At 34.9% G+C, this 12972-nt stretch overlaps 1 protein-coding gene across 1 annotated transcript in view; it reads right to left on the bottom strand.

Moving 5' to 3' along the window:
• The window catches only part of SPEF2 (sperm flagellar 2), a 190303-nt gene that overhangs the window by 112923 nt on the left and 64408 nt on the right, over window positions 1-12972 (bottom strand). The window contains exons 11-13 of the mRNA XM_011944343.1: window positions 3073-3292; window positions 1709-1863; window positions 78-153 (exon numbers count right to left, since the gene is read on the bottom strand). Coding sequence (XP_011799733.1) covers window positions 78-153; window positions 1709-1863; window positions 3073-3292 — 451 coding nt within the window. The remainder of the gene's footprint in view (window positions 1-77; window positions 154-1708; window positions 1864-3072; window positions 3293-12972) is intronic.

The raw sequence follows: 12972 nt of genomic DNA, 5'->3' as shown, positions 1-12972 counted from the left end.
GTTTGTGCTCACATATATGTGTTCTCATTGTTTCTCTCTCTAATGTAAATAATAGATGATTTGTTTTGAGATCTTACTAAGTATCGTTTCACCTTCTGTTTCTGGTAATACTTCATTTGAAACTGGACCAGCTGAAAATACATTTTGTGGATCCTTTGGAGAGAAAACAAACACAAGGAGGGATTTTGCCATTGCTGTATTTTAATTATTCTCCTAATTTTATATCTGTAAGTAAAGGTTTGAGAACAAATACTTTTTATCTATAACATTAATGATTTTAAAGGAGATTAAAGTTTCAGTCCTAAATTCTTATTTCCAGAAACAAACAAGATTGGATAATTGCACTTATAGAAATACACAGTAACCTGTGACGTAATCTGTCTTTTGAATGATCTTCAATTACTATGTAAAATATGCCAATTACTATTTTGAAAAGATAGTAGAACCTGAGGAAAGGGTAGAGTTTACGGAAAACCATCTTGAACAATCCTAGAGATGTCAGTCATAGCCATAGGGTAATTTTTTAAAAATGTACGTTATCTATTACTTTATTGATTAAAATATAAAGCTATTACAACATGGAAGAAGAGATAGTCCACCACGAAGAAAACTTCTCCCAGTTATTTTCAAAATTAATTGTTAAATGACATTTATTATTTCAGGCTATGCAAATGATCTGGATCAGATTATCAGCTAATTCATTCAGTTGCAGAGGCAGCATAAGGCAGAGAGAGGAAAGAGTAGTGGACTTACGATCTGGAACCTTAATCATAGAGAAGCCATTGACAAGCCTTCTGACTCCAAGCAAACCAATTCATGCTTAGGGTCTTTACTGTCTGCTCTGTAGAATGAGGGAGCTGGACTACATCAAGGATTCTGAAGGTGGGGCTACATTTTCCTATTCACCGCTCCACCCCAGGAATCATCATGCAATAATGAAATGAGATGCAATATTGATGGGAATATGATGCAGGTAAACCTTTCAGAGAGCCACCCCCCAACTGAGATCTACTAATATAGATCAGGTGTCAGCATACTACAGCTCATAGACCACAAAGGCCTGCTGACAGTTTTCATAAAGTTTCTGAACACCACTTCAGCAGTTGAGCACGGTGAGACTGGAGACAGAGACTGGAGTCCTTCTCTACCTCTGTACCTGCTGGGATTCTACATCTGCCTCAACCACTGCCCAGGGCCAGCATTGGTCTCTGACTATACACTGGGGACTTTGATGTTGGCAACTGCCAGAAGCTGGGTGGGAGGATCTCCATGCAGGAGTTGGTGACTTCTTCAGTTCCCGCAAAAGAATTATATGCCACCCTCCCAACCTCCACAATTCAATCACTTCACCCACCCCCACTTACCAGCTAGTGGCTCTTTCATCAGGAGAATGGCTCCAGCTGACGGCTACTAGACCCAGAGGGGGCCCATCACACAAGACGGTCCACCCAGACAAACTGGTGGGAAGCAGGAGTTTTCTCTCTTGTTATACAAGTACCCACATAATATTCCCGATTTTACCTCTTGGCCTAAAATTTTTCCTAAATATTTAACTTAAATATTTATTCTCTAGATTTTGCAGAACCTAAAATTTTACTCTCTGGGTTTGTATAGAAGAAACTTCTGGTCTAGAAGGCCTTTTAAATTCCATCCAGCTCCAAATTTCTAATATGCTAGGCACAGAAGAGAAAACTAGAATCACACTTGCCTGGCTTTCTTTAATCTCCTCTTGCAGAACTGGGAGAGTATCTTCTTCATCTTTTTTCTGAATTGGTAGAACCTCACTGACTTTTTCATTGTCATGAAATGCTTGGATAGCTTCTTGGACAAGAGTGTCAATAGAAAGTATCTGCATAGGAAAGTCTAAAGTACAAAATATAATCTTATAAATAGCTTTTCATTTGGGAAATGGAAATTGTCTTTATGTGCTGGTTTTGCCCTATAACACTGTCTTTCAGGCCCTCTAGAACTATCTTTTGGATCAAGCTTATTTTTTGTTTGTTTTGTTTTGTTTTGTTTGAGACAGAGTCTTGCTCTGTGGCCCAGGCTGGAGTGCAGTGGTATTATCTCGGCTCACTGCAATCTCCGTCTCCCAGGTTCAAGCAATTCTACTGCCTCAGCCTCCTGAGTAGCTGGGATTACAGGTGCACGCCACCACACCTGGCTAGATTTTATATTTTTAGTAGAGATGGGTTTCACCATGTTGGACAGGTTGGTCTCAAACTCTTGACCTCAGATGATCCACCCATCTCGGCCTCCCAAAGTGCAGAGATTACAAGGATGGGCCACCGCACCCAGGTGGATCAAGCTTCTTTTTAAAAAATGTGATAAGGCCTGGCGCGGTGGCTCGTGCTTGTAATCCCAGAATTTTGGGGGGCCGAGGTGGGTGGATCATGAGATCAGGAGATTGAGACCATCCTGGCCAACATGGTGAAACCCCATCTTTACTAAAAATACAAAAATTAGCCGGGTGTGGTGGCATGAAAAAATAAATCCGTCTCAAAAAAATAAATAAATAAATAAAAATAAAATAGATAAAAATTGTGATAAAATTCATATAACATAAAGTTAAGCACTTCCATCATTTAAAGGATACATTTCAGTAACACTTACACATTCACAATGTGTGCAACCATCACCATTATTTTGTTCCTGAAATTTTTAATCACCCTGAAAGGAAATCCCAAATCAATTGAGCTGTCACTCTCATTCCCCTACCCCTGCCTCTTGCATCCAATAATTCGACTTCTTTCTCTATGGATTTGCCTATTTTGGATATTTCATACAAGTGGGTTCATACATTATGTGACCTTTTGTGTCTGGCTTTTTTCACTTAGCATAATGTGGTCAAGGATCATCCATGTTGTAGCATGTATCAACATTTCACTCATTTTTATGGCTGAATAATCATAGCCTGGAAAATTATAAAATTTTTGATGATAGAGATTTCCCAACATATCAGCAATGCTTCTTGTATTTTTTTTTGTTTGTTTTTTATAGACACGGACATTTAGAGCTACAGTCAGTGTAAATAGGACCTAATGGCAGGCAGAGCAGGAGAAGAAATTCTACCTTTTTGTAGAGACCTTAAAATGGTAGTTTTTCCACTTAATGTTTTCCCCAGTAAGCATCCTTTAACAGCAAATGAAGGTAATTCAGGTGTTGTTGATTCTGCTCGAGGAGGAAGAGATTTTTCAACTAGCCTGTGAAGAATATGGCCCAGTATGCAATTATTGGAGGGTGGTAAATTGTCAACCATTTCTTCTGGTAAGGCCCACTCTCCAACCATGTTCTGTAAAAATAACGATCAAATAAACAGAAATATTCTGAAAAGTGGAATTTAGGTATATGAAATATTTAAAAGTTAAAAGTAAATCCAAATCATAGCCAACAAAAGCCAATCAATACTTTAATTATATTATAAAAATGAGTAATAACATTAATAATAGTTTCATAGTAGAGGGCAGAAAAATGCTTCCTACATAAAAGCAAAAAAATAAAAAATAAAAAATCTTAGCTTATGAAAGTGAGCATATAAATTGAGACATTTTGTAATCTAGGTTGAACATTAAGACATTTAAATTGATGTTATCACCAGTAAGCAGATAAAAGACAGTAATCATTTCTCTGCTATCTTATGCAAGTATTAACTTTATTTTATAATATTTTAAAGTAATAAAGATAAAAGAGAATTTTCATGCTCAATATCTCTAAGTCTACCGTGTTTAACTCCCACTTTATTCAGGTTTCTTGATGAAATGATCAAATGATTAGATGGAGAGAAAAAACACTGTACATATCACATTCTCCAACTTCCATGTAATATAATTAGAAGTTGATTTCAGAAACAGAAAAAAATAAGTATTTAAAATGAAAAGAATTCTTTAAAAATGATTCTTGTATGAAAGAGGAAATTGAGACTATAAAGTCTAAAAGGAACATTAAAACAACAGATTTATTAAAAATATGGGGTGGGATCAAACTGTACACATAGGAAAATACCCCTTAGCCTAAAATGCCTTGATCGAGGTGCGGTGTTCAATAAATCAGTAGAGTGACTAGAGTAAATAATATTCTATTGAATATGTCAAAATAGCCAGTAGAGAACCATTCAAATGTTCCTAGCATAAAGAAAAGATAAATGCTTAATATGACAGATATCCCAATTACCCTGATTTGATTATTACATATCTTATAAATGCATCAATACATGTGTTTATTATGTATCAATAAAAAAATTAAAAAGAAGCAAAATAAACAAAGTAGACATTAAAATAGGGAATAAAAGTAATTTTAAAATAATCAAACTAGGAAGAAGAAACCTGTAAAAATAAAAAATGGAAATTAATAAATTACAGAGTAAAACTATCCAGATACTCTTTATTGATAAAATTCTAAAACTTATCCTTATTAATAATGATAATGAAATTTCTACTACTTCGACACAAAAGTGAAGAATAGTAAGTATCAATGTTGTAACATAATAGGAAAAAAGATAACAACAGACACATGTACCCTCTGTTCATCATAGCACTATTCACAATAGCAAAAACATTGAATCAACCGAAGTACCCATGAAGAATGGAATGGATAAAGAAAATGTGGTACATGTACACCACGGAATAGTGCACAACCATAAAAAAGAATGATGTCACGACCTTTGCAGCAATATGGGTGCAGCTGGAGGCCATTATCTTAAGCAAACTAATGCAGAAGCAGAAAATCAATACTGCATGTTCTCACTTATAAGTGGGAGCTAAACACTGAGTACACATGGACATAATGATGAGAATAGTGAACACTGGGGACTACTAGAGGGAGGAGACGTGGAGAGTGGCAAGGGCTAAAAAACTACCTATTGGGAACTATGCTCATCAGCTGGGTGACAGGTTCAGTCATACCCCAAACCTAACATCATGCAATATACTTCTGTAACAATGTGTAACAAATGTTACAGAAGTATTTTGCATGGTATAATTTTAATAAAAGTAGGAAGCGGGAAGAAAAAGAAGATGTTAGGTACAACTATACTATAGTAAATTTGGATTTATAACTGCATGGTAATAAATGATACTCTAAGAAAGTATAAATGATTAAAATTAAGTAAAATCTTTGAAAAAATAAAAGCCATGAAATAAATGAAAAAGATGTCATAGAACTATACTTATGAAAATTGAAGACACTAATGGTTTACAGAAAAATTTTCTTCCCTTAACTGAACAGAAATTTAAATGTTTAAAAGTCTTCTGGAGTATAGAAGAAGATAGAAAGCTTTCCTGTTTATTTGGCAAGACTAATATAGAAAAGGTATCAACGATAATTGACAAAAACAACATCCCAAAAGAAAACTACAAGCCAATCTCCCTTGGAAATAATTGGCACAAATCATGCATCAACATTAAAGTTAACATAATATTAACAGACAATAAAGATACTAATTGACATTGACTGCATACTACGTAGCATATACTGTTGTTTTCATGCATTATGTCAAACGATTCTCATACAACCCTTACACATGTAGTATTATGATTATCTTCCCGATTTATGGAAGAAAAGTCTGAGTATTGCAAAGACTAAGTTATTTTTCCATGGTCACAATAAAGAGTAATGGCAAAACCTAGATTGGAACCCAGGCAGTCAAATCCTAGAACATGTACTCATATCCAGTATATGATGTTGACTTTATCCCACCATGACTGAACAAGAATTATTTCATGAATCCAAGGAAGGTTAAATACTAGAAAGCCTATGTACTATATTCATTAATAGGTTAAAATAAAAAAATAAAGGCATATGATCATTCTGACAAAGAAACAACTGATACAACTCAAAATTCATTTCTGATTTTAAAAATACAAGAAAAATAAACAAAATAAAACCATATCTTAGTAAGTTATGAACTGAAGATACGTTTCCTAACACTCTCTGGACCAATGGTAAACCAAAATAAACTACACATTTTTCCATTAAAGGCAAGAACAAGAAAAAGTTGCTCATCATGAGTACTATTAGTCACATTATTTGGGAAGTTCTAGCTAGTGCAACAAAATAAGAAAAAGAAAGAAGCAGCACTATCTCTAGGAGTAATGGTGGCTGCTGAAGAGCAGAGTTCCTTGTGCAGAGGTGGCAGCTATAACCTGAACTGCTGCTAGTGCTCTGGGGTGGTGGTGGCAGTGACAGTTTTCTTGTCAGACTTTGCTATGATGGTTCCAGTGATTTTCTTTGAAAGTTTAACCTTGAGTCTACTCTTGAGCCCACCTACGGACTCTTTGAGCCACCCACCATATTTTGAGTATTTTCTTTTCCTGCTTATTCAACAAGGGTCCTTTTGTTTTTGCCTGCAAATTTTTTGCTTGCAAAAGTTTTTTGCTTGCAATTTTTTTTGCTTGCAAAAGCTGACAAAATCAATGGAATTAACAAAAAATTTATAGAGTGTATATAGAGAAAGCTTCAAAATTTGACTATTAAGAAAAATGACTTGAACAGAGGGTGAGATAAAAAGGTTCAAAATTATAAATCATTTAATTCTCCCCCAAATTAATCTAACTTAATGTTTAATGACAACAAAAGGGCTAGTGTCATTTCCCCCTAGTCATCGCTCAAAGGTTGATATGACAAATGATTTGAAAGTTAAAGTGGGTGGGGCGCGGTGGCTCACGCCTGTAATCCCAGCACTTTGGGAGACCGAGGTGGGCAGATCACGAGGTCAGGAGTTCGAAATCAGCCTGAACAACATGGTGAAACTCCGTTACTACTAAAAATACAAAAATTTGTGCCACTGCACTCCAGCCTGGGCGACAGAGCTAGACTCCATCTCAAAACAAAAGTTAAAGTGCAAGAAGATATATAATGGGCAAAAAAAAAAATCCATTAAAAATACTTAGAAAGGAAAGTAATGGGAGTGTTATAAGTTATGAAAGCGCTTTTAAAAAATATGCTAATGAAAATAATGAGTTGCAGGGACAGAATATTCAGTGTACAAAAATATAGATTCCGGAAACAGATCTAATTATATGTAAAAGTTTAGTATGTAATAAGGTTTATACTTCACATTAGCAGAGAAAGAGTATTTTACAACTGATATTTGAATAACTATTTATATATTTGGAAAAAATAATGTTAGATATCCTTATACTTTCATAAAAATAAATTGACACCAAAAGAATGAATGACGTAAACAAGAACTCTTACAGCATCAAAATTTGGGCGAACACTGATATGCTCCACGATTGTTTCTCTAAGCACAACACCAAAGCTGAAAACCACAAAGGAAAAAGTTGGTAGTTTGATTATACTCTACAAAAATACAATCTTCTGCACATTCTGAAGCACGCACACACAAACACACATAACTCACACACTTCAAAAACAAAAAACAAAAGCAAAATATCTGCAATATATGTATGTGTATATACATATATATTTGACAATAGGTTAAGAATTTTAGTACATAAAATAGGTATTCAGAAAAAGAAAAATGGTGGAAAGGATATAAATGGGCAATTTTGACAGTAGAACAAAATGGCTAATGAGTTTATAAAGAAATGTTCAAATTCATAGTAATAAAAGATATCCAGATAAAGCTATTATGTATTATATTTTGCCTAAAACCAAAAGATTGAGTCATACTTATCATCCACCACTGTTAAGATGGTAAATTAGTATATTGATTTATCATATTTTCAAAAGTATCAAAAATTGCTGTAATAGTTCTGTCATAAAAATAAAAATAATGGAGACATACAAGTCAGAGAAGAATTAAGATTTTTTATTTACATACACATATAGGCAAAATGATATTTTTCTGTAGTCACTTGAGGATCTTTAAAAATTATCTTCAGTGCACATAAAATATATTTAGTAACATGATTATGTGATAATTTCATTATCTAGATATTATTCCACTTGCACTCTATCAAAGAGAGAATAGAAATACATGTAATTTATATTTTAAGATTATTTGGAATTAGTACTTATAACCTATTTATTAAACTATTCAAACTTCAAAAAACCCCAAATACTGTTTCAGCAGTGCAGAGATGTCAAATCATAGTGGAATATTGAAAATTAGAAATTCCAAGATATATTAGTATTTTTTTAATCATGTAAGTCTCCTCAAAATTGTATCTCAGATGATCAGTTCTATTAGCACTTCTATTATAACACTGCCCCTAATCATCTTAATGTAAGTCTTTTCAGTCCAAAGATCAAGGATAGAGAAACATAAGCAATGTCCATTTGGGGAGATAAAGGAGCTGCCTCATCAACATAGGTGCTTGTGAAATCCAAAGAGGGAACCAAAACAAAAGACAGGGTACGTTATATTTCATTATATTTCTTTAAGAAACACCAGCCAACTTCTGCTAGTCTGGATTGCCTTAAGTCAGTTTTTTTTTTTTTTTTTTTTTTTTTTTCCTGAGGAAAGTATGTATCTTTGTCTTGTGTATGATTTAGCTCAATTCCTAATCATTTTCTGGAGGGGACCTCTCTGAAAAGCTCTAGTTTAAAAATGATTGGCCAAATTTGACCACTAATTTGAATGACTTTTTTTCATATTAGTCAAACAGATGATGTATGGTTTATAAATATTACTACACTATCATTAAGTAATGAGCAAGTCACATTTCTGGCTTATAAATAAATGTCCATATTATATTTTAATCCTTAACTCTTAATTAATATGACAAAGTGGCCCTCAGTAACAGATTAAATCTACAAGTGGAGTTATTTATTTAAATAACTTGAAGTAAGAAAAGTTTGTTTAGGCCACTTTTGACAATATTTCTATAATTATGCTATGTCATATAAAAATAAGTATATCCGTATGTTCTTGCTTTTCTTTCATCAGTATTCTTTTCATACCCATTATCTGACAAAGCACACTTACTCAGAATATAAGTTGTCAAATTTGGTAAATGTTATGAATGGCTTGTCTGATTTGGCACCAGAATTTCTGGTATGAGAACATTGCAGATAAGCAAACACTTTTTGAAACAAATTTTTAAAACCCTAAAGTACTCGTAGTAAGTTTTTCTTTAAAACTGGTGTAATGCCATTATACACAAATTTTAGTACATTTAGTATATAAATATAATCCTATTTGACTGCCAGTTCTATACATACTACCCTGTATTTATAAAAATTATTTTGTTTTAGTTTACTGCCTTTGGTCTTTCTAGGAGCTCTGCACATAATAATAATCTGCATTGTTCAAAATTAGCCAGATACTAATTGGATCTGCAAAATTATTGATTGCACTATAATTGATTTCTTGCTTCTGCTTTCATTCGTTGGAATTATTTATACTTCAAATTAGACAAATGGCGATTATTTTATGTAATGTGGCCAATTAGAAACTAACCAAATAAGAAAACAGAAGCTATAGAAATTATGTAATTTTACAATAAAAAAGTGATAATTCCAAGGCCAAGTTAAAGTGGAAAGTTGTCAATATTGTAATGATTTTGAGCTGTTTAGTCACTTAACCCTTTGAAAGGAAGCAGTCTTAGACTTAAATCAGATGACTTGAGTTTCTATTGTATAACGCTTCTGCTACTTGCTTGCTTTGCACTCTCATTAATTCCGTCATCTTTGCAGCATAGTAACAATATGTGTATCATCAGACTGTTGTAAAGATTAAATGAAATAATGCTTGTGTGAGAAGCCTATGTGCCCTCTGACTATAAACAGTTTAGGAGTTCTCAAGCAGCTGCTGGAGGCACGTAAGAGCGCCACATCAAGCCGCACTCCAATCTGAAAGGCCTGCTTCCTCACAAAGAATCCGAATAGCCCTCTTCCATCACTAAGCTAGCTGTAGAATGTGGCCAAACACAATGGAATAGGATGTCACTGTGAAGAGAACAGAATACTTAGGCTGACCTGTGGAGATAAAGGATTTGGTGGAACACATTGAGCAGAATCACTGTCAAAACAAAGCCTATGAAGTTCCTAGCAAAGACCAAAAATAAAGGCTGAGTCAAGGTAAGCATCTCAAAGGGGAGAAAATTGGAACATTATGAGTGAAAAGAGATAAGAAGAACTGGAGAAGGAATAAATTCAGATTAGAAAGATGGTTATTAGTTTAACTACAATGAGCTAAAGAGATTTACTAGTTCACTAATGATGAGAAATCAAAAATTTTTATCAGATCTCTATTTTACATATTTGTTATCTATGTAGATATGATTAAATTATTTATATAATAAAATATATATTATTTACTCTTTCAGGTATTGTTGTAAATAGACATCTGACTATGAGGCCCACACTTCCACGCCCAGAGTGGGTAAAACCAGGTTAAGTATCACATGGTATAAACAATTGCTTTAACGAGATACTCTTTCTGTGTAGATGTACTAGTCCCTGATTTATGTAAACTGTCATGAACATGTAAGATATAATTATTAAGATGTCTTGATTTTAATAAAAATATTTTAATTGCACCTGCATAAATACTATCAGTATGCATTTTTGAGAAGGTGTAAGTATAAGATTCAGGATCCATCTACACCTAGGAGGTCTGACTCTCCCTGTGAAGTTTAGTCTACCTACACAGAGATCATAAAATTACAACAGAGAGTAAATAGACTCTGCCTATGGTAAAAAGTCACAGCCTGTTCACCAGCACTGGTTTTTGTTTGTTTGTTTTGAGATGGAGTCTCACTCTGTCACCCAGGCCAGAGTGCAGTAGTGCGATCTTGGCTCACTGCAGCCTCCATCTCCCAAGTACAAGCAATTATCCTGCCTCAGCCTCCCAAATAGCAGGGATTGCAGGCATGCGCCACCACATAGCTAATTTTTGTATTTTTAGTAGAGATGAGGTTTCACCATGTTGGCCAGGTTGGTCTCGAACTCCTGAACTCAAATGATCCACCCACCTCAGCCTCCCAAAGTGCTGGGATTACAGGAATGAGCCACAGCGTCTGGTCCACTAGCACTGTTTTTATTAATTGACCTACACTGACCTTTCCAGAACCTGAATTCTGAATTCCTCGACCCATAGTATCTACCATTTTTACAGATCCCATCTCTACAGATCACATGGGCCTACCACTCTGCTATTTAGTCTGAATCCAAAGCACTCACATGCCTCCCTATACCCTAATGTAGGAGCCTAATGGTGACCTGGGGTTCTGATTCTGGTTACTTCCAGTCTCTCATATCTTTTTATTTTTTTGTGGCCTAATGTGTCAGTATCCTTGGTCTCCTTGTTATGAATCATGGCTAATAGAATCATGAGCATTTACAAACAGAGTCTACTTGGAAACAAACATGCTTGAATGTTGGCTGAGTTGCACACTTCAAGGGAAAGCTTGGGCTCCCATGTGTCCACTGGGTTCCCTTCTTGATTGTAATGTTGCCCAAGTGATTGAATGATGCTGCTGATTACCCCTGTAAAAACCACATGTATCTTATTCTCATTCTTGCCACTTCTAAACATCCAAGTTGGGAATGGAGCTTCCTCATTCACCCTTTCAAAAAGTGGGGAGAGCTGACTTACTTAGATCCATTTGAATAAACAGAATCTAGGCCTTTGGACATATTTGTTAATGCATAAAATCTCAGAGCACCTAGCACAAAATGCAACAAACAAATAATAGAGTTACAACAATAATACTTAGTAGAGACATTCAAAGGTGGCTTTTGTAGAGGACTAGTACTAGTCTGAAGGTACATATAATCCTGTGTTTGTCTTCACGGATCACTAGAACTTCCCAACATCTGCATGGCCTGACATGTCCCAGATGTTCCCAATTTAGTGCGTTCTAAATATTTCAGAATTAAATTACTGATATATTTAGAGAGACAAGGCAAGTGCCTTTTCCTCTAGAGACAGAAAGGACCTTCCAGCGGGATACAACACTTACACTGTTTTTGATACCTCCTAGTTTCCTTGGTTTCCTGAAATGCAATCTTTTTTTAACCTATATTTGATAAGACCCAACAACAGATTATCTTGCTGCTGTGGCCAAAGGACTTAGGGCAGAAGCTTCTAACAAACTGACTTCAAGACATTCCGTATGCAGTGACTCCACAAAATGAGGCTATGCGGCTTTTAGAGGGCAGCAAATGTACTGTAACTCTACCGTGGCAAGACGTTCAAGCTGCCTTGATCTATGGCTAGCTTTCCCTTAGCCCACCACTCTGCAGGTGTGCTTGGCTGGCTTTTCCCTTGGCACACCACTTTCCCTTGGCACAACACTCTATAATACTTAAAATATAGTTAAGACTTGTACTAGCAGCCTCAGAAGTAGTTGTAGCCATTACCAATCCTCAAATTTCATGGAAATTTGAATTTATGTTCATTATGATGGACATTTCTTTAGCTATTCAAGATGTTCAGGAAATCTTTTTCACCAGACACGTCCATTTTTATTGGTCTGAATCCCTGTAAAGCACTCCTATAGCTCCCTGGCTCCTCTTGGAGCACGATTACCACTTGGACTACATCTTCTAAGACAGTGGCTTTCAAACATTTTTGACTAGGTCTTCCCGTTTAAAAAAAAAAAAATGCATTCTACATTGTGACCCAGCATTTCTGTACAGGTAGATATAAAATGCACAAAAAAATTTTATGAAATGCTTATCATCACTACTTGTGATATGCTTTATTTCCTATTGTATTGCATTGTATTTTATTATATTTATTTTGTCCTTTTTAAAAATAAATTTAAAATAAATTTAAAAATAAATTTAAAAATAAATACTGTGACCTAAATTAATTTCACAATCTGGTTTCAGTCTCTTTTTGGACAACAAATAGTAAAGGATATTTCACTGGACAAGATACCAGGAACCCTCAGTTCTAATCTCATGTCTATAATTACCATCTTGGGTTTATTTTTTTAGATATATTCAAATAGGGGGAGTAATTCTTTTTTTTTTTTTTTTGATACGGAGTCTTGCTCTGTCACCCAGGCTGGAGTGCAGTGGCATGATCTTGGTTCACTGCAAGCTCCGTCTCCTGGG

The sequence above is a fragment of the Colobus angolensis genome, unplaced genomic scaffold (assembly GCF_000951035.1).
Source record: "Colobus angolensis palliatus isolate OR3802 unplaced genomic scaffold, Cang.pa_1.0 Scaffold230, whole genome shotgun sequence".
Classification (NCBI taxonomy): domain Eukaryota; kingdom Metazoa; phylum Chordata; class Mammalia; order Primates; family Cercopithecidae; genus Colobus; species Colobus angolensis.
Note: the sequence above shows the minus strand (reverse complement) of the source record. Positions and strands in the feature narration are given on the sequence as shown.